Source organism: Electrophorus electricus, chromosome 10 (genome assembly GCF_013358815.1).
Source record: "Electrophorus electricus isolate fEleEle1 chromosome 10, fEleEle1.pri, whole genome shotgun sequence".
In the NCBI taxonomy this organism is placed as follows: domain Eukaryota; kingdom Metazoa; phylum Chordata; class Actinopteri; order Gymnotiformes; family Gymnotidae; genus Electrophorus; species Electrophorus electricus.
The window spans coordinates 11,863,509-11,885,668 of record NC_049544.1 but is presented as its reverse complement, the minus strand read 5'-3'; the positions used below and the strand labels follow the sequence as shown (position 1 = coordinate 11,885,668).

General features: G+C 42.1%; 1 protein-coding gene across 4 annotated transcripts; it reads left to right on the top strand.

Annotated features, from left to right (window-relative positions):
* Window positions 1-3,858: 3,858 nt before the first annotated feature.
* Window positions 3,859-8,618, top strand: preb (prolactin regulatory element binding). 4 transcript variants are annotated; one of them, XM_027001626.2, is made up of 10 exons: window positions 3,859-3,929; window positions 4,921-5,091; window positions 5,255-5,450; window positions 5,603-5,835; window positions 5,927-6,007; window positions 6,106-6,233; window positions 6,353-6,526; window positions 6,621-6,693; window positions 6,811-6,970; window positions 7,676-8,618. In XM_027001626.2, the coding sequence occupies exons 2-10, from the start codon at window positions 4,957-4,959 to the stop codon at window positions 7,768-7,770; spliced, it is 1,275 nt and encodes a 424-aa protein (XP_026857427.2). In that variant the 5' UTR covers window positions 3,859-3,929; window positions 4,921-4,956; the 3' UTR covers window positions 7,771-8,618. The 4 variants fall into 4 exon arrangements, with proteins under 4 accessions (XP_026857427.2, XP_026857429.2, XP_026857426.2 ...); XM_027001628.2 differs by having other exon boundaries at window positions 3,867-3,929; window positions 4,942-5,091; XM_027001625.2 differs by having other exon boundaries at window positions 3,903-3,929; window positions 4,918-5,091.
* The last annotated feature ends 13,542 nt before the right edge of the window (window positions 8,619-22,160 follow it).

Sequence of the window (22,160 nt, the reverse complement as noted above, 5' to 3'; positions counted from 1 at the left end):
CGCCTGAAATGCCAAATCCACACACCATATTATCACAAATACCACATGACAGTCGATGGTTCACCGTTGTGGATGGTTCACCTGGCGAATGCTTTTTTTAGTGTACCGGTACATCCAGATAGCAAGCTTTGGTTTGCTTTTTCCTTTGAAGGAAAACCCTACACGTTTATGCGCCTCTGCCAGGGCTATTGTGAATCGCCAACCATTTATAATGCTGCAGAAAAAGTCTAGAAGGTCTTACCCTTCCCGCAGGCACAACTCTGCTGCAATATGTAGATGATTTATTACTAACAGCGCCGACAGAGGAGTTGTGCATGCAAGCCACCTTACGCCTGTTGAAACATTTAGCTGCAAAAGGGCATAAGGCTAGTAGAGCAAAATTACAGAACTGTAAGGAGGAAGTAACATTCCTGGGGCATATCATTAAGGGGAATACACACAGGCTGACACAAAATTTAGCACAAGCTATAATTTTGCTACCTAAACCGACCACAAAGAAACAGGTGTTATCTTTTTTAGGCATGTGTTCCTACTGTTGCATGTTTATTCCATCCTATGCAGAACTGGAGGGACCACTACAGGCCATCATTCCCACCAAAGCCGGGAATGCGGTGCAGTTGGCCTGGACCCCAGAGGCGGAAAAGGCGTTTGTAGGATTGAAACAAGCACTATAAAGCCTGCCTGCCCTAGGTTTACCTGATCCCAACAAACCTTTCACTCAGATGGTAGATCAGAAAGGTGGTTATATGACGTTGGTTCTATGCCAGAAACATAGAACACATCAAAGACCAGTAGCTTACTTCTCGGCAAAATTAGACACAGTGGCACAAGGACTCCCAGCTTGCCTCAAAGCAATAGCAGCTGCCGAGAAGGCCATACTAGCCTCAAGAGATATAGTGGCATACTCCCCTCTTAGTCCCACACACAGTACACCGAATACTGCAGGACCAGAGAGTGTCACACTTATCAGCCCAGCGATGGCTGCAATACCACATCACCCTCTTAGACATGCCTAACATGACTGTTAAAAGGTGTACAACACTGAACCCAGCTACACTCCTTCCTACGGAGGAGGATGGAGACCCACATGACTACAAAGCAGTCTTAGCTGTGGTATGTACGCCACGGGTTGATCTTTTTGAAGAAGCCATAAGTAACCCAGACCTATGCCTCTATGTGGATGGGTCAGCAAGCAGGGACAACACCGGGGTCAATAGGGCAGCGTACGCTGTAGTAACAGATCATGAAATGCTCAAAACAGAAGTGTTACCATCCTCCTATTCAGCGCAGGCTGCTGAACTAGTAGCACTGACGGAAGCATGCAAACTAGCTGCAGACAAAACTGTTAATATTTACACTGATTCCAGATATGCTTGGGGGGTTGTTCAAGATTTTGGAGCCATATGGAAGCATAGGACGAGGAACCTGGGTACACCACACACACTATAAGAAGGCTCCGACACCAGCCCCAACTCCAAGCAGCACCCCAACGGACTAGGTCGGAACTGTGTTGAGTAGGGTGTTGAAGGCAAGGTCTACCCTTTTGACACTCAGAACCATCAAGAAACCTATAAGATGGGTGTGTCGGTGCTTGTGATACTTGGGGTCTGGCATAGTATCCACTTGAGTACATCCGAACGTATAACCTGGGACACCTTGTCCTCCGGTTATTGGACCAGGCTAAGTAACAGCTATTTTAGTACCACTAACAAGGAATGAATTCCTTGGTATCAAGCCTTCAATAAGCCAGTGCAGCAGACAATTACAGGTCACCTGAGAGAGGACACGAAAAAGCAGTGTCACGTTATCAGGGTTCCATCAGATTCTTATGATTATTCTGCAAATAGAAAATATGTATGGGACATCAGAACTGATAGCGAAGTTAAGCAATCAGCCAATCTAACCATTGCCAACGCGCCTGGGGATGGCAATGCTATTCCGATAATGTTACAAGGAAACTGGAATATGACTAACCCCAACGATAGCTATCTGTGCTGTATAGAAAGGGTTGGTGCCGATATTTGTGCGCCACCGACACTCATAGTACTGCCACGTAGAGTAGATCACATTCAGCTAACACGTAGACTGCATGTTGATATGGACAATGAGTCTCACGACTTGTTGGGAGCATTGTTACCTTTCCAGGGCCCCAACACCACTGAGGCAGAATGCTTAGCAGCTAAATGCCAACATAATACAGCATGTATGTCAGCCATTGTACATGCCCAGCATATTGAGCTAGATTGTCTGGTGTGCCAGCACACCAGCGTCCCATGGACTGTAATTCCTTTGAAAAAGGCAGACGTAGGAGCAGTGAACATGACACTCTTTATGTGCCAGATGATTAACCAGACCTCACACTGTTCCAGCCCCACTGACCCTGCACCACCAAAAATGATGCTGCATGTGGCAGCTGGAAAGGGTGAGATATGTGCATGTCAGATGAAGCAGCAGATCTAGGTGCATCGACTATGTGCAGGTGCACAGCAATGGCACTTGCAGTAACTCCAACGGCAGCTCCCTGTGGAATTGCTCCATGACAACCCTGCAGGGACATTGGAATGTGATGTGGGTCTGTGGTTTGGTAGTCTACGGTGAATTACCACATAATTGGACTGGTTGTTGTTATCCAGCTGTAGTGCGCCCAAGGATGCAGGTGTATACACTTCCCCATGCCGAGCAGCACAGGGCGAAGAGAGACATAACCAACACAGCCTATCGTGGTAGACTCCTGAGGGACCCATGGACCACTCCGGGTAAAACCATTGGCTGGTCCCTTTTCCTGGGCAGTGGCACAGTAGTAGCCCTACAAAAGATTAATGGCTTAGCTTATCAGTTGCTGCAAGTAGTTAATGACACCACAGCAGCTATAGGTGCCTTGATGTTGGAACAACAAGTGATAAGGGCAGCAGTGCTTCAACATAGAATGGTATTAGACCTCCTAACCATGAAGGAAGGAGGGGTGTGTAAAATGATTAACACTTCCTGCAGTTTTTGCATTTCAGATCTCAGCGCTAACGTTACTGATTATATGAATCATATGCGATCCGCCATCACTCCGCCTCCTGCGACGCAAGGTGGATGGTGAGATCGGCTGACGGCCTGGTTCAGTAACTGGGCAGCACACCTCGTGGCTGTGGTGCTGCCCGTTCTCCTACCCATTCTTTTCCTTCTTTTGTGTTTGCCGTCTCCTTAGACGTCTCTCTAGTGTCTTCACCATGCCGGCTCTCAGCGACCTTGCTGCTGACCGACCCCACATCTGCGGTGTTGGTGGCCTGCTCGAGGACATCGTAGTGCTTTTCACTGAAGAAATGTGTGATAGTGTGTGATATAGAATCAAAGGGGGAAATGTTGTGGAAATTTACTTTGCTTCACTTTACTTTGCTTTGTGTTTCTATAGTCACAGCATAACAGTACGTAGATAGGCGTGAGAGCCAAGGACATCAGCGGCTCACGTGCTGTTCTACCCATAGAGACAGAAGAAGACTGTTCTAACCGTAGAGATAGAAGACGCTACCTGCGCTCAGGCTAACCAAAACATAAAGTTCAGATACCTTGTAGGAGCTGTTTTTTCTTTTTTCTTTCTTTTCTGCTCTGTGTATAAGGGGAGGGGGACTTGTACTGCGAAGCAGGTCTCTTTCTCTGTTATACAGGGGACAGAACTCAATAAACTTTTTACTACTCAATGCATAAGGCTGTCTGTGTTTGATGTGCTCTCATTTTTCCACCACAAAATGAAACCCGATTCACTGATAAAAATATCAAATCACAAAATCACAGTCCTCCTAATGCAGACCTGTGTATTTGGAGCAGGTTCTGCTGTGCGTTTAATACATAAATTACGGTTGACGTTGGAGCGGGGGGAGGAACAAGCAGACGTAGCTAGTTAACCTATCTACATGCGGGGGACATTCGCTGCTGACGTGTAGGTAAGGAAGTAGGTAATCATCGCTGTTATTTCTTTGTTGTATTCAGTCTGTAATGGGATATCCACTTTATTTTGTAATAAATTCTGTTACACAGCAGTGTGTAATTTTGAAGTACACTCAGAAACGCAAGGCATGGGCTTTTAATCAGCCAGCAACTTGCTTAAATTCGCTAGTTAGCTAACCTCGGGTTAGCTCGGTTAGCTGACTAGGTTAGTTAAATAGGCAAGATGATTCCGTGAGCATCACTGGTGCATGAACGAGTCGGTGATATAATTTGTAAAATGGTAATTTTTGGACCTAACCAAATAATTTACGGTAAAATTTCTTAATTGCCGGCATTGACATTTATAGGAACCTCCCGGCAACTAGCTAGCTAGCAGTCTAGCTATGTAACGATAGCTAAGCTAGCTAGCTAACGAAGCTGCTTCTATAACTTAAACTGAAGGTAGCTAGTTACAGTTTGCAGTAAATGCCACAACAGTTCTGTCTTTAGAAACGAACAACATGGAAAGGTTAGCTAGCTACAGTATTTACAGTAACATACAACCTGATCTAATAACTCTGAACTCTTGACACATACTGCAAACTGTCAACTGTCACATATGAAAGGCTGCTTCATTCTGTCATAGCTATCGACAATGCTGTGTTGCACATCCACTCCCTTGCATTTTCTTCTCGTTGTGCCTATAGTATTATTTATTTATTTTTAATACACATACTCTTATGCTTCTCATACTACACTTGGGTTAGCCAAACATAAAAAATGCATATTGCCATAATGTGTGTGTGTGTGTGTGTGTGTGTGTGTGTGTGTGTGTGTGTGTGTGTATGTTTGTATATGTATATGTATATGTGTGTATGTATGTATGTATGTGTGTGTATATATATATATATATATATATATATATATATATATATATATATATATATATATGCCTATTTGTGTAATAAGAATACATTTGGATTGAATTTGAAATTGTTTTTGAAGCAGAAATTTACTTGAATTGTCCAGTAAGCACAGGACATCATGGGCAAACGAAAAGCTCCAGAATTATACCGTGCCCCCTTCCCTCTCTACACGGTTAAAATTGATCCCAAAACTGGACTTATCATTACTGCTGGAGGAGGTGGGGCATCTAAGACAGGAATTAAGAATGGTGTGGTAAGTGTCTGGATTAATCTTATTTTTCTGTAACAAATGCACAGTGGTTACCTCACTGATTCACTGATTTGAAACATAATTTAAAAATAATGTCTCAGCTAGTATTGCTTGTTTACTCAGTCTTTGTTGTGTGATACAATGTGCTCTCGATTATTGGCTACAGCACTTCCTGAGTTTTGAGCTGGTTGGCAGTCAGCACAGCGCCACTCTGCTGCACTCCCACGACACAGGGATATGTGCCACTATGAACATGGCGCTGGGAGGAGACGTGATCGCTGCAGGACAGGATGGCAACTGCAGCTTGATGCAGTTCAGACAGCGCGCACGCAAAGAAGCCCGACCAACTGTCACAAAGGACGGTTAGTAGAGCATACCTTTCTCCACAAGATGGCAGGCCAGATCTCTGATTGCTTTCATGTTTCATTGTTTATTTTCTGGAAGGCTCTGTTTCGTTAGCCAATGAAGGAAGCACTGCTTTCAGTGGGCGTGCCTCTTTATGCTGACTTAACAGGAGCGGGGGAGCAGGGTGGTACCAGGAGGCGAGGGGGGAAGGGCCAGAATGGCAACAAGGGTGGTGATGTGTCACGGACGAAGGACGATTCCCTTCAGGTGTTGGTGGAGGACATCGGGACGGTGCAGTCCGACCTTAGCCCTCAGGACCCAGTGCAGAAGTGTGTGTGCTTCAGCTCTGACCTGAAGCTGCTACTGACAGGAGGGGCTGACGGCTTTATCAGAGTGTGGGAGGTGAGAACACTTTAGCTCAGCTCCTGGGTCACCCCGGCAGATTGGTGTCTCACAGGTGCAAATTATCATCAGTTGCTTACTCTCCTTTCAGTTTCCTTCCTTGAAGGAGAATTTGAAATTCAAAGCTCATAAGGATGAAGTAGAAGATTTACACATCAGCCCTGACAACAAGGTATTGATTTGTTAGATATCATCTATGCAGACAGAATGGGTTTCATGAATAACAATGGAAGAGTCCAGAGTCCAGCTGTGTGTGTCTGTTTTGTTCAGCATATTGTGACAGTAGGCCGAGATTTTGCATGTAATCTGTGGAGTGGCGATCAACTGGCACTGGGTTTATGCTGGCATGAAAACATGCCCCATATCACTCAGAAGATGTATCGCTCCCAGTCATGTCGGTAAGGAATTTTCCCCCTCTTCATCCCAAACAACAAATGTATACAGGGAGGTAATAAAAGGGCTTATGGTTATTTATTGCTGCCACACAAACATAGGTGGGTTTGGAATTCATTTCTAGGTTTGCTAAGGTTGAGGATCAAAAAGATGCGCTGAGGCTGTATACGGTCCAGATTCCCCACAAGCGAGAGCGTAAGCCGCTGCCGTGCTACCTCACCAAATGGGATGGAAGGAGCTTCCTGCCCCTGCTCACTAAACCATGTGGCAATGAAGTCATATCCTGTATGAATGTGAGGTGAGTTCTGAATTATTCCTTATGCTTGTTGATCGCTTTGGTTGTTCTGTGGTGTTATTTGTTGTGACTTCTCATTTTTATGCATTTTACGTAGTGACTCTGGTACATTTCTTGGCCTTGGCACGATCACGGGATCAGTAGCCATTTACATTGCTTTCTCTTTGCAGGTAAATTCATATGAATGCACACTCTGTTAGTAGGCATTAATAATATTTTCCTTTAATCTATGAATCTATACTGAAAGTAATGCATTCCATTCTTCCCTTTTCTCCTGGGTCCTGTAGAGGCTGTACTATGTACAGGAATCTCATGGCATTGTGGTGACAGACTTGGCCTTCCTGCCTGATGACCCTAAAAGCAAACCCGCAAAAGGAAATAATGAAGTGGCAATGTTGAGTGTTGCTGTCGACAGTCGCTGTCAGTTGCATTCAGTGCGCACCCGGAGTGAGTATAGTTTTTATATATATATATATATATTTATATATATATATATATATATATATATATACACATATATACACTTGTATTTGGAAGGTTGCTGGTTCAAGCCCCACCACTGCCAAGTTGCCATTGTTGGGCCCCTGAGCAAGTCCCTTAACCCTCAGTTTGCCCAAGTTGTACTCTGTCATAAAAGCATCAGCTAAATGCCATACATTTAAATGTAAATATGTGGTTTAGAAAGTATTTGAATGTATAAGATATTTAGATTTTACTGACTTCACAACAAATATGCTTCGAACAATGCCAAAGCTACTTTGGTGTTTTATATAAACTAGTCTTGTTTCAAATGGTGACCACAGTTTCCGCAGTCATATCTGGATTTTGTCCATTGGTACTATGAACCATGTGTGTATCACTTGTATTTGAAACATGCCCCATTATCCAAATCTTATTTCTGTCAGTTCAGACCATATAGGCATCTAATAAATAAGGCTAAGATCTTTCTAATAAAGTAAGAATTATCTAAATATTTTAGCCAAACTGATTGAATTGCAGTTGTTAAAACTGTGCGCACAGTTATTTAATGTGGTTAATGTTATTCTGTTTTATAACAACAGTGTGTTTTTCAAAACAACACATTTACCAGTCTTGTAATCACTGCAGTCCAACTGAGGGTTGCGTGTGTTTTTTTTCCTCTGCTGCGCCAAGGATCTGTTCCACTGTGGCTGGTGCTGTGTCTCTGCGGCTTGCTGCTGTTGGGTGTCGTGCTGCTCTTGCAGCATCTCTTCCCAGGGTTCATTTAATGCTGAACTCAGTCAGGGAGGGGGTGGGTGGGAAGCAGCCCACCCTCTCTCACCACCAATCTAATCTTCAGCAGCAGCTCCAAGTTCACAGTGTATACCAAAATGACTAGAACACAAACTACTGGGATATGGAATAGTTCCACTAATGAGGACAATTCTGACACTGAAAATTGCAGTAGCAATGTTTATCACACGAATAATCATCTCTGGAACATACGTTTGTGCTCTAAATATTCATGGATGAAGAACTGGGCTTTTACTTGGAAGTGGAGCTGTTTACATTTGGATCATCTTGATGATGCATATTTGACAGACTGAACCAAGAGGAAAGGAGAACGCCCCCTCTGCTTTCGATGGTCTTATGGGTGTCTGTTCATCCAGCAGACACGATGTAACGCCCCTAATGTTGAGCCATCAGGACATGTAATGACACGGAAGGACAAAAATACATTATTTTTAGTGGGGGAAAATGTATTAACTTATAAAAACATTTTTCTCTCAATGTGTCTCAGGTGACTTGATCACTATAATGCTCTGACCCAACAGATGAAAAAGCATCCTCTGTTTACCATGTACAGCTAGAACAAGGAATCAAATGCGGTTTATAAAGGAATATAATACAACTACACAATATAAATTTAACTTAAATGTAACTTATTTATGGCAGAACACAAGTGATGTTTTGTTCCCTCTCACAGTCCCAACAATGCATTTTAACTGAATTGGTTTAATCCCTTTTTAAAAACATCTTTCCATATTTGTTTGTCATAATTGACATAAAACTGAGCTAATGAAAAATAAATGTGAATTACATGCATTATAAGCAAAACAAAAAAAAAATTGTTAAAAAAATTCCACTTAGTCTTTGTACATTTTTAACAAATGGATCAGTGATTTCTTCTTCAGTGAACTGTATCAGAAATTAAGTCAGCTTCTGAGAGAACAGTCACATTTTGATCCATCTATTTTGTTCTCTGTCTATTTCTTTGCTGTGCTTTTCCACTAGAGGACAGTAAAACCTTACTCAAAAGCCACAATGAAGAGGCGATAAGCTATGCAGTACCATAAAAAAGTGAAACATTTCTTTAATTTCCATTTCCAAACAATATGTATGGACGTGGCAAAAGACAGTGGTGGAAGTACACCTCAGGAACTTTATTTAGATTTGATTCCAATTACTCTTTGTCTTTTGACATGGCAGGACTGTAGAGCTGATGAATAATGATGAGCTGTTTCACTGAAAGGCAGTGGATTCACTTTTGACCCAGCAAGAAATGCTAATAATGTCTGTCCACACGAGTGGAGAGTATTCACCATGCTTACACACAGGGCAGATAAAGAGAACATTGTCCATAAGTTAGGTTGACTGATTTAATTTCAATGTCCTAAACATTTCCAAAATAACCCCAAACACTGCAGATAACATTACAAAAGCTCACAGTGCTCCATCTTACATACAAACCATCTTTGCCATTGTCAGTTTGGCATTCGGTTTTCTAGGTTCAATAGTACTGTTGATGCTCGTCATCCGTGGCTCTAAGTATACAAAGTAGCTGAAAGTTGAGCGCATTCTTTCCACAGCTGAACAGATAAGGACAAAAACGACTCATTTGGTAGTTTGTGTCTTCTTTGTGGGAACTAGGTATAGGGAGCCAACCCAATTCAGCAAGATGAATAAACCACCATTTACAGTATGGTGTTTAAACCGTCTATGCTGTAGAAAGTGCTTGATGTGCTTTACAGCATTAAGCTAAACACTGTTAACATTACAAATCTTAATTTGTTCCATTCAGTTAAGCACTTTGCTTGGGTTTTATTGGTGCTTAACGGCTTTGAAGTGAATGGACTGAAGTTCTTTTGCCCATGCTCTTTAACAGAACTTGAGATGCATCCAAGTAACAGGTTGTTTATTTTGGTCATCTGCAGTTCCTCTTCATTTTTCTCCCCTGCATCTGCTATTGTAAGTGCATTATGAACAGGCACAACACAAATTAAATCAAGCTGGCTTTTAAAAATAGTAAATATGCTGTTATGCAGGAAGCAAACACACACACTGCTGACAGCAGAGGGCACACTGATGCAAGTACACAGATAATTTGATAGAAGCAAGTTACAGTTGAGCTTTACCAAGTCTGTGGCCATACAATATATATGACTTTAAATTTAAAAAGTAAGTAATTAAAAGCAGTATATATAAGACACAAACATGCAAGGAATTAAACATTTTAAATTACCAAACTGTCAAACAGATACTTGCTGCTTATAGAATGTACAAGAATAATGAAGCTTGATGGAAGGGCTTCATCACAGCACTGGGGCAACAAGATACTAAATCTCACTAGACCTCACTCTATAAGCAAGCGCTTGACTGAAAGGTTTTGTGAGAAACAGTGCTTATTGCCTGAATTTGTGAGGTCTACAGCTTCAAATGGGATTCCTGCTGTAGCTAGGAGCCAGTGAAGAGATGTTGCCAAAAGGAGACACCCAAGAGAATTCTGGCAGGTTGGGAAGCAGGCGAGTGCCAGCACCGAGGATGCTTTGAATGGGAGTAGTGGAGTATTAAGGTAAACTATCAAGGAGGGAGTTGCAGTCCAGTAGTCTAATACCTTATTGTGGGCTATGGCAACATTGGAGGTCAGGAAGAAAAAAGCTATATACAAAGTCATACTGTTCACAGAAGTTGCAACCACACTTAAAGGTAGGGGTATGATAATGAAGACTAAGTTGAAAGCTGATCTAGCATACTTACACACAAACTCACAGAAGGCTGAGCCAACAGATGGCACTGTGTACAAGGCCAATGGCTGTTGTGTGGTGAAAGCTGTATTACTGAACTCATAGTCGCATATAGAGGCAAGCCTCAACGCACACACACGTTCATCACAGAAAATGGTCCCTTAAAACTTGAGGTACATGGTTTCTGGTGTGGTGTCCAAAGTCAGCTCACTAATGCAGGGTCTCTCTGTGAAACATCCACATTGCTGTCTGCCCTGTTTGAATTGTAGTGAGTTAGTGTGTGAGAAAGGATGAGCCAGTGATGAGTGTGTAAAAAGGTCATTGTGCAGACCATTTGAGATGTCATTCTTCTGACCAAACCATGATGCAGATTCAGATGCTTTCTAAACACACCCCCACCCTACTACATCAGCCGGCCTTGGGCCGTGGGCAGCAAAAGAAACACCCACCTCTCACCTATAGTGGAGCCCAGCAGGAAATCAACACCACAGACAGAGCAATGCCTCAGACTCCAGAAGAAACAAATACTGTCCCTTCCACACTCCCTCAGCTTCACACATCCTCTTAAGGTCAGTCCATCCTGTAAAGTGGACTTCAGTTTTTACTTAAATAAGTTGGTGAGCCACTCACTTCCAGACAAAGTGGACCTGTGAGGATTCAGATGTATAGTAATTCAGTTTTGAAACATGTCTATTTGTCATTTTCATTAGGCTGAGGGTGATAGACTGGACTACATCTTAATACATAACTGGGCTGTGAAATTAAGATGAGAATTTTTTAATAGTGGCTACTTTTGTTTCAGACTCTCAATGATAAATGCTTTGCACTGCAGGTACAGAGTAAACTACAGGTTTTTAGTCAGTCAGCTCATCACAGCTAATGAAGGACATCCTGGACAACCTTATCAAAAGGAGCCGCTGGTCAGTATCTGCTTTTCATGCCTGTAAAAGAAAAGGCTTCATAAATTCTCTTGCTTGGAGAGAGTTATAAGTTGATTCAGCAGCATTTTGTGACTGAATTTTGAAGGTATGATAAAATAATAATAATAATTCACATTTCCAGTATAAATAAGAGTGTCTTATGCTGCAGATTTACATGCTCAAGCACAAGCTCACAAGATCAAGCATTTCAAATTAGGGAAAGACAAAAAATCTGTTCTGCCAGATGAAAAAGGTTTCCTGGGGTCAATTTCACATAAAATCTCCTCTTAAATGTAGAGCAGTGAAGTAACCATGAAAGGTAATGTAAAACAGGCAAGGCACTGCAAGCATTCCCTGCTTCTGCCTATGTCAGCACCAAAAACAACTGGGATATCAGAGAGAAGCATCGTGGCCCCTTAACCTTGCTTTCATCTTTACTCCTAACATTGCACTCCTCTCTCTCCCTCGTCATATCCTCGCCAGCTCGGTTTAAAAATGGAAAAAGTACACAGAGGGCATTATGCAAATCTAAAGGCCATCCTATTGGACACTGACGTACTTACCTTTCAGACTTTGTGAGCTGGTCAATATTATTTGTGCAGCAGTTAAAAATAATACATTTAAAATGTTTGTTGAAAAGTATTTTCCTTAAGACTGAAATAAAAAATACATATGTTTATCAGTGTTTGTCATGAACAAAATGTCTAAGGATGGTAGAAGGGGTAGGATTATGTTTGAAAGCTAGGGGTGATTGTGTGTGTGTGTGTGTGTGTGTGCGGGTGTGCGTGTGTGCGTGTGTGTGTGCGCGTGTGTGCGTGTGTGTGTGTGTGTGCGCGTGTGTGCGCGTGTGTGTGTGTGTGTGTGTGTGTGTGTGTGTGTGTGTGTGTGTGTGTGTGCATGTGTGTGTGTGTGTGTGTGTGTAGGAAAGTTAGTAAGTGCTTTAGGATGCCTTTCCACAGCAAGCTTGTATCCACTAGAGCAAAAGTTAGCACAGGTCACAAGCTGTATCCTCAGTCATGTAGGCCTTTCTCAGCCCCACCTTTCTCACACACTTCACTTGCCAAGCCTGAGCCTTCACATTCACTGCTGTTTATCTTAATACACAACAAATCTGCAGTTGAGTCAATCCTCCTGACTATCTCTCAGATTCTCACTTGCTGCTCATCCCCAGACCAGCTCACAAAGTTTGCATTCATTATAAATGCATGCTACAGCTCTTTCTACCAAAGTGAAAGGTTTAGATGAATAATATTTGAAACCTTGAAGAGCCCAACCTTCCCTGTCCAGGAGCTGACAAAAAACACACAAATGGCAGACTTTGCTCATCCTGCATACAATGTATATGTGAGATTGTTTAAAATGTGGAGTTCAAAAGAAATCTTTAAATAGATCACATGGTCATATAGACTTTGTGATCATATTCACACTGATTTCATCTTCAGTCAGTGTGTTTGGAAGTTTCAAGCAATTGTATATGCCTGAAGTTGTAAACTTATATAAATTCAAATACAGTCGTGTATACAGTTTTGGGGTTTTAGGGAGCATGTCTGAGTGTGTGGGGGTGGGGTGGGGTAGAGGTGGCTGTGTGATTGTATAAGGTGGAGGGGTAGCCAGTGTGGCACCAGGTACAGCATTTCAGAGGAGATGGAACACATTAGAGAGTATTATTGCTTCAGCATGTTTTAACTCACACATTATTTCACTCCCACCAGCTCCTATCGCAGCCACTTTGCATTGGAAGGGTTAGGGGTTAGGCTTAAATTCCAAAGATAAAAACTCCACGTTTATTTGTGCTCAAGTCCATCTAGTCTGTATGTCTCTGTGTGTGTCTGTGTGTGTGTGTGTGTGTGTGTGTGTGTGTGTGTGTGTGTGTGTGTGTGAGTGTGTTTGTCTATGTGTGCTTGAATGAGTGTTGCCCTGCTGTGCACATGGAAACTCAAGATAAACAGAAAAATACTGCTAACAAGATTGTTGGTGGTCGCATGTACAGTTAAACGTGATCCACACAGCTTAATTTAGTGGTGGGCAAAAACCCGATGGGGGGAAAAAGAGTGAAGAGCTTGTTTTTGACAGAGGACTGTGGGGATGGGATGGAAGAAAATAGCAAAAATGTGGGTCAGGGAGTTTAATTGCAGGGCCCCTAATCTAAAATGATTCAAGCCCACGTCTGTGAGGCAGACAGTGACTCAGCCCTGCCTAAGCTCTGATTGTTCTCGTTTGGCAGAGTGTGGGATTGCCGCAGGCCATCCTGACTGCCCTGGCCACGGCGCTACCTGGCTGCTCCGAGACACCACGCACTGCGGCAGGGTAGTGAAGGCTAGGCGAGCTGGCCGTGATTCAGCACTCCGAGAGGTGGGCAAGCGAGTGGTGAATGAGCTGGGTGTTCCAGGGAGAGGATCCCCCACAAGTCCCATTCCCACCACGAGCGTCTGCTGCGACCCCTCCGCTCTGACGTCAGTCTGTGGGTCGCCGCGGCCCACGCGGAAAGCAGCTACGCATGTCTTCAGGCGGCGCATAAACACGGCAGGCTGCACAAACAGGCTTACCAAAAATACAGTAACGTTCCACTGTTCACTTCTCAGTGAACAGTGGGATGCTTTATAAAGTGATGATAATGTCAATCACTGTGTAAGCAGTTTTATTTGAAAAGGCTAAATAACGTGCTTTGTTAAAGAAATAAAGATTACTTGTTTTTTCTAAACACACTGCACCAAGTTTATATGACCAATATAAAAACAGACCAAAGGAATTAATTAAACATTTTATACCATTTGGCTTTAACTGCAGGGACATTGTGTGTTTGCTGTGACAGATGTGGGATTGTCAAAGGCGGTAGCTGAAAGCTGCGTACATGTAATTTCCCTCGCTGACATGATGTTGTTTCCGATCTGGTCTGTGACGGCAGAAGCAGTTTGGCCACAACAAAGTGGTGAGTAGTGTCCAGCAGCTCTGAGTGCGTCTCCGTGCTGCGTCTCTCTCTGGGGCTGTCTGGCTACTTGGCCTCAGGACGCCCCTTTGTCTCCCCACCAGCACTGCGCCCGTGGGCTAAGAGGGCGTTCTGGAGACTCACACCCCACAATTTGTCTACATCAACTTCTATTTCTGCTAACAAGTCAGAATCACAAAACAAACAAAAAAAACCCCCCATAAAATAGTGAAACGTCACTATGGCCACCCTTGTGATATAGTGCCAAAGATTAAATCACTAAATTACATGAAAGATGGGCCCACATGGAATTTGGCTAGTAATACCCATTTTAAACACAAACATAAAGGGAAAAAAGAAAACCCATTCGTTTTGTGCAAGGTTCAGGTTTTTGACAAAAGGTTAAAGAGACCAAAATGACAGGGGTGACTGGAGCAAGTGTGAGCCACTGTCTGACTTTGGTCTCTCTCCATTTCTCACCTCACTCCATTCTTCCTCTCAAAAATTCAGAAAAGCTGTAAACCTTAGCTGAGGCCGGCTGGTTATAAAATTGATTTTATAAGATGACGGTGAACATGCCACATCAATTTTCGCAAGAATAAACACAAGATTCAATAAGTGCTCTTCCACTGATGTTGTCCAGATTGATCTCAGGTGGCAATATAACAATTTGTCAATTAAAAAAAATTATTATTTCATTATTCAAAGTATTATTTATTGTGTCTTTGTTTTCTTGAAAATTGTGAGCTCCAAAGACAACTTTGCAAAAGTATGATGTGAGTCAGAAAGAAAGCTTAAATAAAGGGTGTGTATGGTAAGATGGTGGTTGAGATAGTACCAGTCACAGAAACACCCAGCGACAGGCAGTCTGGTCTCTAATGCTCCCAGCGGTGAGGGGGGTTTGTTGAGGGCGGGGGGCATCACACACTGCGCTGTAGTCACAGTGTCGGGGTCTACTCTCTTGCTGACGGCATTACTCTATCCCCAGCCCAGTCGCACAGACATGCACACGCAAATGCCTCAATAAAATTATATGTCTGCCCCTCAGAGCAAACATAGTCTGATTCAGTGCCGCATGGTGTTTTGCCCCACCAGGAGGATTTAATGTGCATGTGCTACATGTGTGAGGGAGGATGGCTAAATGTGAAACAAAACTGTTATGGCGGGTATGTGTGCATGTGTGTGTTTTGGAGGGGGTGGGTGGGGCACTCCAGCCTTCATACCACCGAATGGTTGGTTGAGAAAACACGGACAGGGGCCATTTTAAGTGGAATGAGGTGAAATAAATCAGGGGCCCTGTTCAACTGCTTCATCCCTGTGTAACACAGTCCCAGATGGTGGCTGCTGTTCTCTCACTCACATGTGGGCAGCTTCATTATCACGAGGTGAATTACAGTAAAACATTACCAATCTCCAGCCTGTGATGAGCTCCACAGCTGTGCAGCCCGGCTCCACACGTTAGGTTTGGTTTTATACAGTTGTGAGAAAAAGTCTGTGGATCTTTTGATTTGGCTGGTTTTCTGCAAAAATGGCTCTTAAATGTCATTTCATTTTTGCCTATAATAAATAATGACCAGCAAACAGCTTACATTGCCATATGTGTAATAAACAAATGGTTTATGCAGTTTAAGTTATTGATGGAATAATGTGAATATCAAGGACAATGACCTCTTGAAAGAGTGTAATTGAACTCCTTTCAGTTCAGTTGTGGGTTAAAAGTGTTAGCTGCTTTTTACAAGAGAGTTCTGTTCAAGTGCAACATGTTCCAGAAAATGAGATTTAGAGAAGAAAAGTTGTTGAAGCTCAAAAAAGACTTTCCAAAGGTTTGGCCATAGAATTGTTAAACATGTCTCAAAGAGCCCTGGGGGTGACACCTAATCTGCTACTGCACTAACCTACCTAGATTTGGTGGAAAGGTGCCATCAAGAATTAGGCTTGTCTATATGAATGGCGCATCATGGACACAGACCAAAAATCAAAATTAACACAAGAAGTTTACAAACTGTCTGAAATTCAGAAGGCTGTAATGATTATGACAGGGTGACGTTGACTAAAGATATACAACGGCATATCCTTAACAGAGGCTTGGGAGTCTGGTAAACACAGGCTGACAGAGGTCCTGGCAACCAGAGTGCAGAGATACATTAATGAAAGAGAGGCGAAAAGATGGAGATACATTAAAGAAAGCGAGTTAAAGCTACAAATGTACTGAATGTGGCCTTTGAGTTCTAGATAGATTTGTAATAAAATGGATAAGAGTGGGAGAAAACCCATCAGTAAAACATGGTACATGGGATATCATGGGTTAAGCATGTTTGGTCTATGCAGCAAAACAATCCTTTAAAACAAGGCAAATAAAAACTTTACCTAAAGCAAAAGTGACCTGTTTAGACTGCCCAAGCCAATCTCCCTGTTTACACCTAATGACATGTGGATTTTACTTGCTGACAAGGAAAGTATCAAAAGTCAGAAATGTTTCAGCAAAAACTAAAACCAAAGAAAAGCTGTACAGAAAGCTTTGATGTGGAATGACTGTGAATATGCTCATACAAGTCTCCATACTGTTATTGCATAGGGATCATATACATGCAATTACCAACAAGCTACTTCAATCATCTTGTCCCAATGCACTACCAAATATAACAAAAGACTACTTTTATAAAGCCCATTTCATGTGAATTCTTTGTTTTGAAATACAGTAACTATTCAGTGATACATTATCAAATGAAAGTGAAATTCTATTACTCTTCCTCCCAGACATTAAAACCATCAGTGCTGAATTAGCACCTGTAATATTCAGTTACATCCAACTAAATACAAAGAAACAATGTGTTACCACTAGTCATTTTACTTCCCAAACCATGACCATACTATAGAAAACATGCAGTGCATTTAGGTTGACCCACAGCTCTGATCTAGCAGACAGGAGCTAAGTATGGGTCTTCTCACTAACCCAACTCTTTATTATGAATGTTGACAACCACAGTATCACATAATGAGAGAACCCTGAATATGGCTATTTGAACTTTCTCTTTTAGACTAGTATGCATATGCAGTGCATATGTATATGGTAGCATAGCATAAGCAAAAATCACAATGAGCTTTGCAGCACAGTATTCAGTGATCAAAATACACTTAGAGATGGATGGACATTGATATTAGAAGGGGAGTATGAATACAGCTGGCCTCTCCAAACCCACATTAAATTATTAAAGATATCAGTAAACATCTCTCAACATGTGAAATACAATACATGGCTTTTCACTTCTTTAGACTTAGAAAGACTTAAACAACTGCTCACTTTTAAGAATGTTAAATAAGAGGTCAGATTTTATGGCACTTCTATAAATAAAGTCAAATAAAAAGGAAAATGTTTGAGTAAAACAATCAGTGGTCTCATAAACAACACACCCTTGAACGCCCTGTGAATCTGGCACAAAATGTCACAGCTCGGAGAACTGGCAACAGATGGCTACCAAAATGCATGTCAAATACAAGAACAGCCTGTAATGTGATGCTGTGCATCAACCACTGGATGGATTCAGACTGCTCCAGAATGTCTACTACTATTGGCCAGATACTTCATACTATTAGTCAGACACCTTATATGATTGGCTTTAGACATTTTAGCATTTTTTTTCCTGTCAGCCACTGGATCATTTCATAATTTCCTTATAGCATTACTCAAGGGAATGTTTTAGTGTGTGTAGCAGTTTGGAATGGCTGCTTTTTTTTTTTTTTCATTTTTCATATTTTACAGGAGATGAAGACGTTACGAGGAAACTCAGAGGTAGATTAAATGAGTATGTGCACAATTTGCATAGCTTCTATTCTGTAACTCTAGTCTGTTTCTATAAGCACAACCCACTGTCCTGACTTTGTGTTGACCCAGAGATCAAATAAATATTTGTACTGAGAAGTGAGGTGTGCTAAATTTTTCAACTGAACATTCATGGCATAAATATGCGACAGAGGTGGAAATAGCAAACACATTGCCAGGTAAACAACGAACAGGAGAGGGAAAGAGAAAACAAGAGCAGGTAGAGTCGGTGTTCGTAGTACTTCAAAAGATCATTCAGAGGGCCTTTGTCCACAAACGTGTGCCAGATACTCGTGTGGTGCGTAACTACTGAGCTTTATAGCATACCACAGGTTTTACACGGGGAGAGTCACGGATGGCATCTCTGAATACAGTACAGGCAGTATGTCATGGCAGTATGGATGTTAGAATAATATGTGGATTGGATGTGGGCCCACTATTAAAGATGGAACCAAGTCAAGGCATTTGTTTAAACCTGGGTACTGTTACTGTCTTACTCTGATGTCAAAGAGCTTTTAAACCTTTAATCGAATCACTGAAATGGACAAGAGGGAGGCTGTTAATGAAAACGTATAACAAATTAGATTTCCTCCTATTAGATGTAGAAGCATTTAGAAGTGAAAGATGCCATCTTGAAGCTAGGGTTAAGAAAAAAACACTAATGTATACAATGATTTGATCACACTTTGAAATGTTAATAGGGTGAAATTTGAATGTGATCCCACTGCAAAATAAGCAGTGCCAGGCAACGTATATTGTGATTGGAGAAAGAAGTGTTTATCCTTGAGCTGGGCCTTGCTCACTGCACTGAGAGGTTTGCTCTGGCAGTGATGACCCCATACAACCCAAATAAAGTCCCCCACCAGCCCCCCAAAAGGGGAAAAAAAAAATTAAGTGAGTTTCTGTCACTCCAGCTGCCCAGCCCCTGAGCACAGCATAAAAACACGAGTGTCCCTACGGGGCCCTGAGTCAACACCACCTCCTTCCGCTGGCGGACGCCTGCGACTGCTTTTCTAATCACAGGAAAATGTATCAGGAGCACTGTGAGACTGCGTGGGTGTGTAGGTGAACAAGCCGACTACACACATGCACACAATTGTGTTTAAGAGCTTAGATTTACTCTCAGACAATCCCATGATAACACAAACAGCTATAAATATTTACAGTTTCATGTAAAATAGTATCTTTCTATCCAATTAACATATACTGCAGACACAATCAGTGATCCACAAAACAGTGAAGTCACTGTGTCTAAAAGACAGCATGACTAATCTTTTTAGACACCGGTGCCATAGTGACATCATCATCGTGAGACTAGAGTCTGATCTGCAAGGTATTCAACATCTTAATTCCAAAATTTTATACCACGTGTTGACTGTCTCAAAGAAAGATGAGTGTTCTTTTGGCAAGTAGTAATGCTTTCCAGATAAAACTCACATAAACACACAAAAATTGAGTGTGTGTGTGTGTGTGTGTGTGTGTGTGTGTGTGTGTGTGTGTGTGAAAGAGAGAGAGAGAAAGAGAAAGAAAGACAGACAGACAAAATGAGTCATAGTGCAATGACATTACCACATATGAAATATATGCAGTATGACTAGTACGTTAGAATTGGCTGAAAGTAGACATGAGTGGATTTGAGTGAGATCATCATGTAAAGCAAACTCTGCATTCACCCCAGCACATGACTCTTTAAACAGATCAATCATCCTCTTTATAGAAAAAGAAAACTACTGTGCAACTGGTGTGGCAAGTGGGTGACTAAACATATAGTCCTTCTATTTTTCTGTCTTCTTCCTGAAATCAGCATTTAGAGCTGTATTGTTCTTGATACAGCGAGGCACACTGCCAAACAATAAAGCTAGCTTGTTTGTGTGGTTACTACTTAATGCACAATGCAGCAAGCAGTTTTTAACAGCTTCTCAGTGTTAACAATCATAAAGCCAATCCATAAGAAACAGGAAAAGATCCATTTAAATAAAGTCGCTGATGAGCTAAGCTAAAGTTTCCTCTTAACAGTCTCCTGCAGCACAACTGCCTGCAGGGTAGATGGAATGCATGGGATGTAACTATTGAGATCAGCCAGCATGGAGGTCCATTGATGGTGGTTCCCACAACCTCGCTGGCACCAGGGCATAATAAGTTTGCATCATGCCTATGTACACTCTAACAGACACCACAGCACCTCTGAGAATTATCAAGCAGAAGTTGAAAATGAAAACCACAGACCTCATGGGTGGCCAAATAGTCTCTTGTGCTGCTTTCTCGGCAGTCAGGATGAGGAACGAAGGGAGAAAGAAAAAGAGGTGACAAAAAATAATGATTGGCAGTAAGTCATGGGTGAGCTGAGGTATGGTATACGCTCAAAGACACACTTACAGGAGTGGTGAAGACCCACAGCAATCACAGTCACAGCACTGATCATGGATCCCCCCCCAGGGGTTCTGAGAACCAGGTAGGCCAAACTTTATTTCAGACTGTGTCATATGAGACCAGCATGGAAAAGTTTTATTGACGATCCAGCTTTAAAAAAGCAAATAACTGTTGCACTAACATGCATTCTTGATATTGTATTAAGATAAAGAACAAAAAGGCATAAGTCTGATCTATGTCAGACAGAATCAAACAAATTAGGCAACTCGAATTAGGTAGATTCTATTAGGACTTCAAGATCTTCTGACTCTAGAGATCATGAGATCATGCGTCGTCTAGGCCAGGATTTATTGCATTTCACAAGTGAAGGAGTAATATGTTATAATATGTTGTAGTTTTGTTAGAAATGTCATCCAGGGTTCCCAAAGAGAGGTCAGTTTAGTACCGCTCTAGCTCACTACTTCCTAAAGAATGTGGATGATGAAGTCACGTGTCCCATTTTCTTCCAGTGTGAAGAAAATAGGAAAGGGCACTCAGAAAATTCAGCAAAACAGAGCAGTCCAAGCAGGAACAACTTCAGTATGCACAATCTGACAGATGACTTAAACGTTTGTTTAGGTTACAAACCCCAACTCACGGGTGAAAGCCTGGTGATGGAGATCATACTGTGCAAGTGTCTTACTCATTCATATGATCTACAGTTTGCTTAATGCACTCTTGGATTTTGAACTGACAAGCTAATGTCTTCTAGATGTAGTGTGTCATTTCCACTCATGATTTGACAGAGAACCGCTGTCAGGGGTCGAGGGTCAATTGTCCAGTGCTGTGGTCACATTCAAATGGGGGTGTGGTCAGAGGAGCAATCTGGACTCTGTCAACACCTTTGTTCCCCAAACAGGCTTCTCCAGGCCTTTGGAGCAGCACCACATGGAAAGTAGTGTGCAGAGGAAACTGGCTGCCAAAAAGACCAAAAGCTCTGCACCTCTTCCAGATTAGCATTCTTTCCATCTGACACACACGTTGTGAAGCAGATTATCATCTAAGTGGACGCAACACAATTTAGAGAAAGGTGAGTTCCTCAAAGAAAAGGGTAGGTTTCTTATGACATCATGAGGTAAAGAGTTTAAGGTGAGAAAATATAAGGAAATGTCATTTGGAAAAAGCAGTCAGGAGAAGTTTGCTGGATTTAAACAATACAGTCATAGTTTGCATGAGGATACTAGTTCTGAATAATGGAAAATAATAAAGATTCTGATATCACTCTGGCAATATGTCTATGAAATTACTCTGATCCAGTAACTTCACTGGTTCTCTGTTGTAAAGGTAATTAACTTATTATGGATAGCAGCTTTTAGGGACACTGACATTTGTTCATTTCCTCACCTGATTTCACCTCATAAGGAGGAGAGACGGTGAGGAGCCTTCTTCATTACTCCCATCTATCTATGCCATTAAATCATAAAAATGTCCAAGGTCCAAACTGGCCCCAGCTCCCCAACAGTAGGAATGAAGGGAGTGTAGGAGGTGTGGTGGTGTGTGGGGGGGGTGGAGCATGGGGTGGAGCCAGGAGACATGGAAGAGTGTGGGAGGCTTTAAGACACATGAGGAGAGAGTCCTT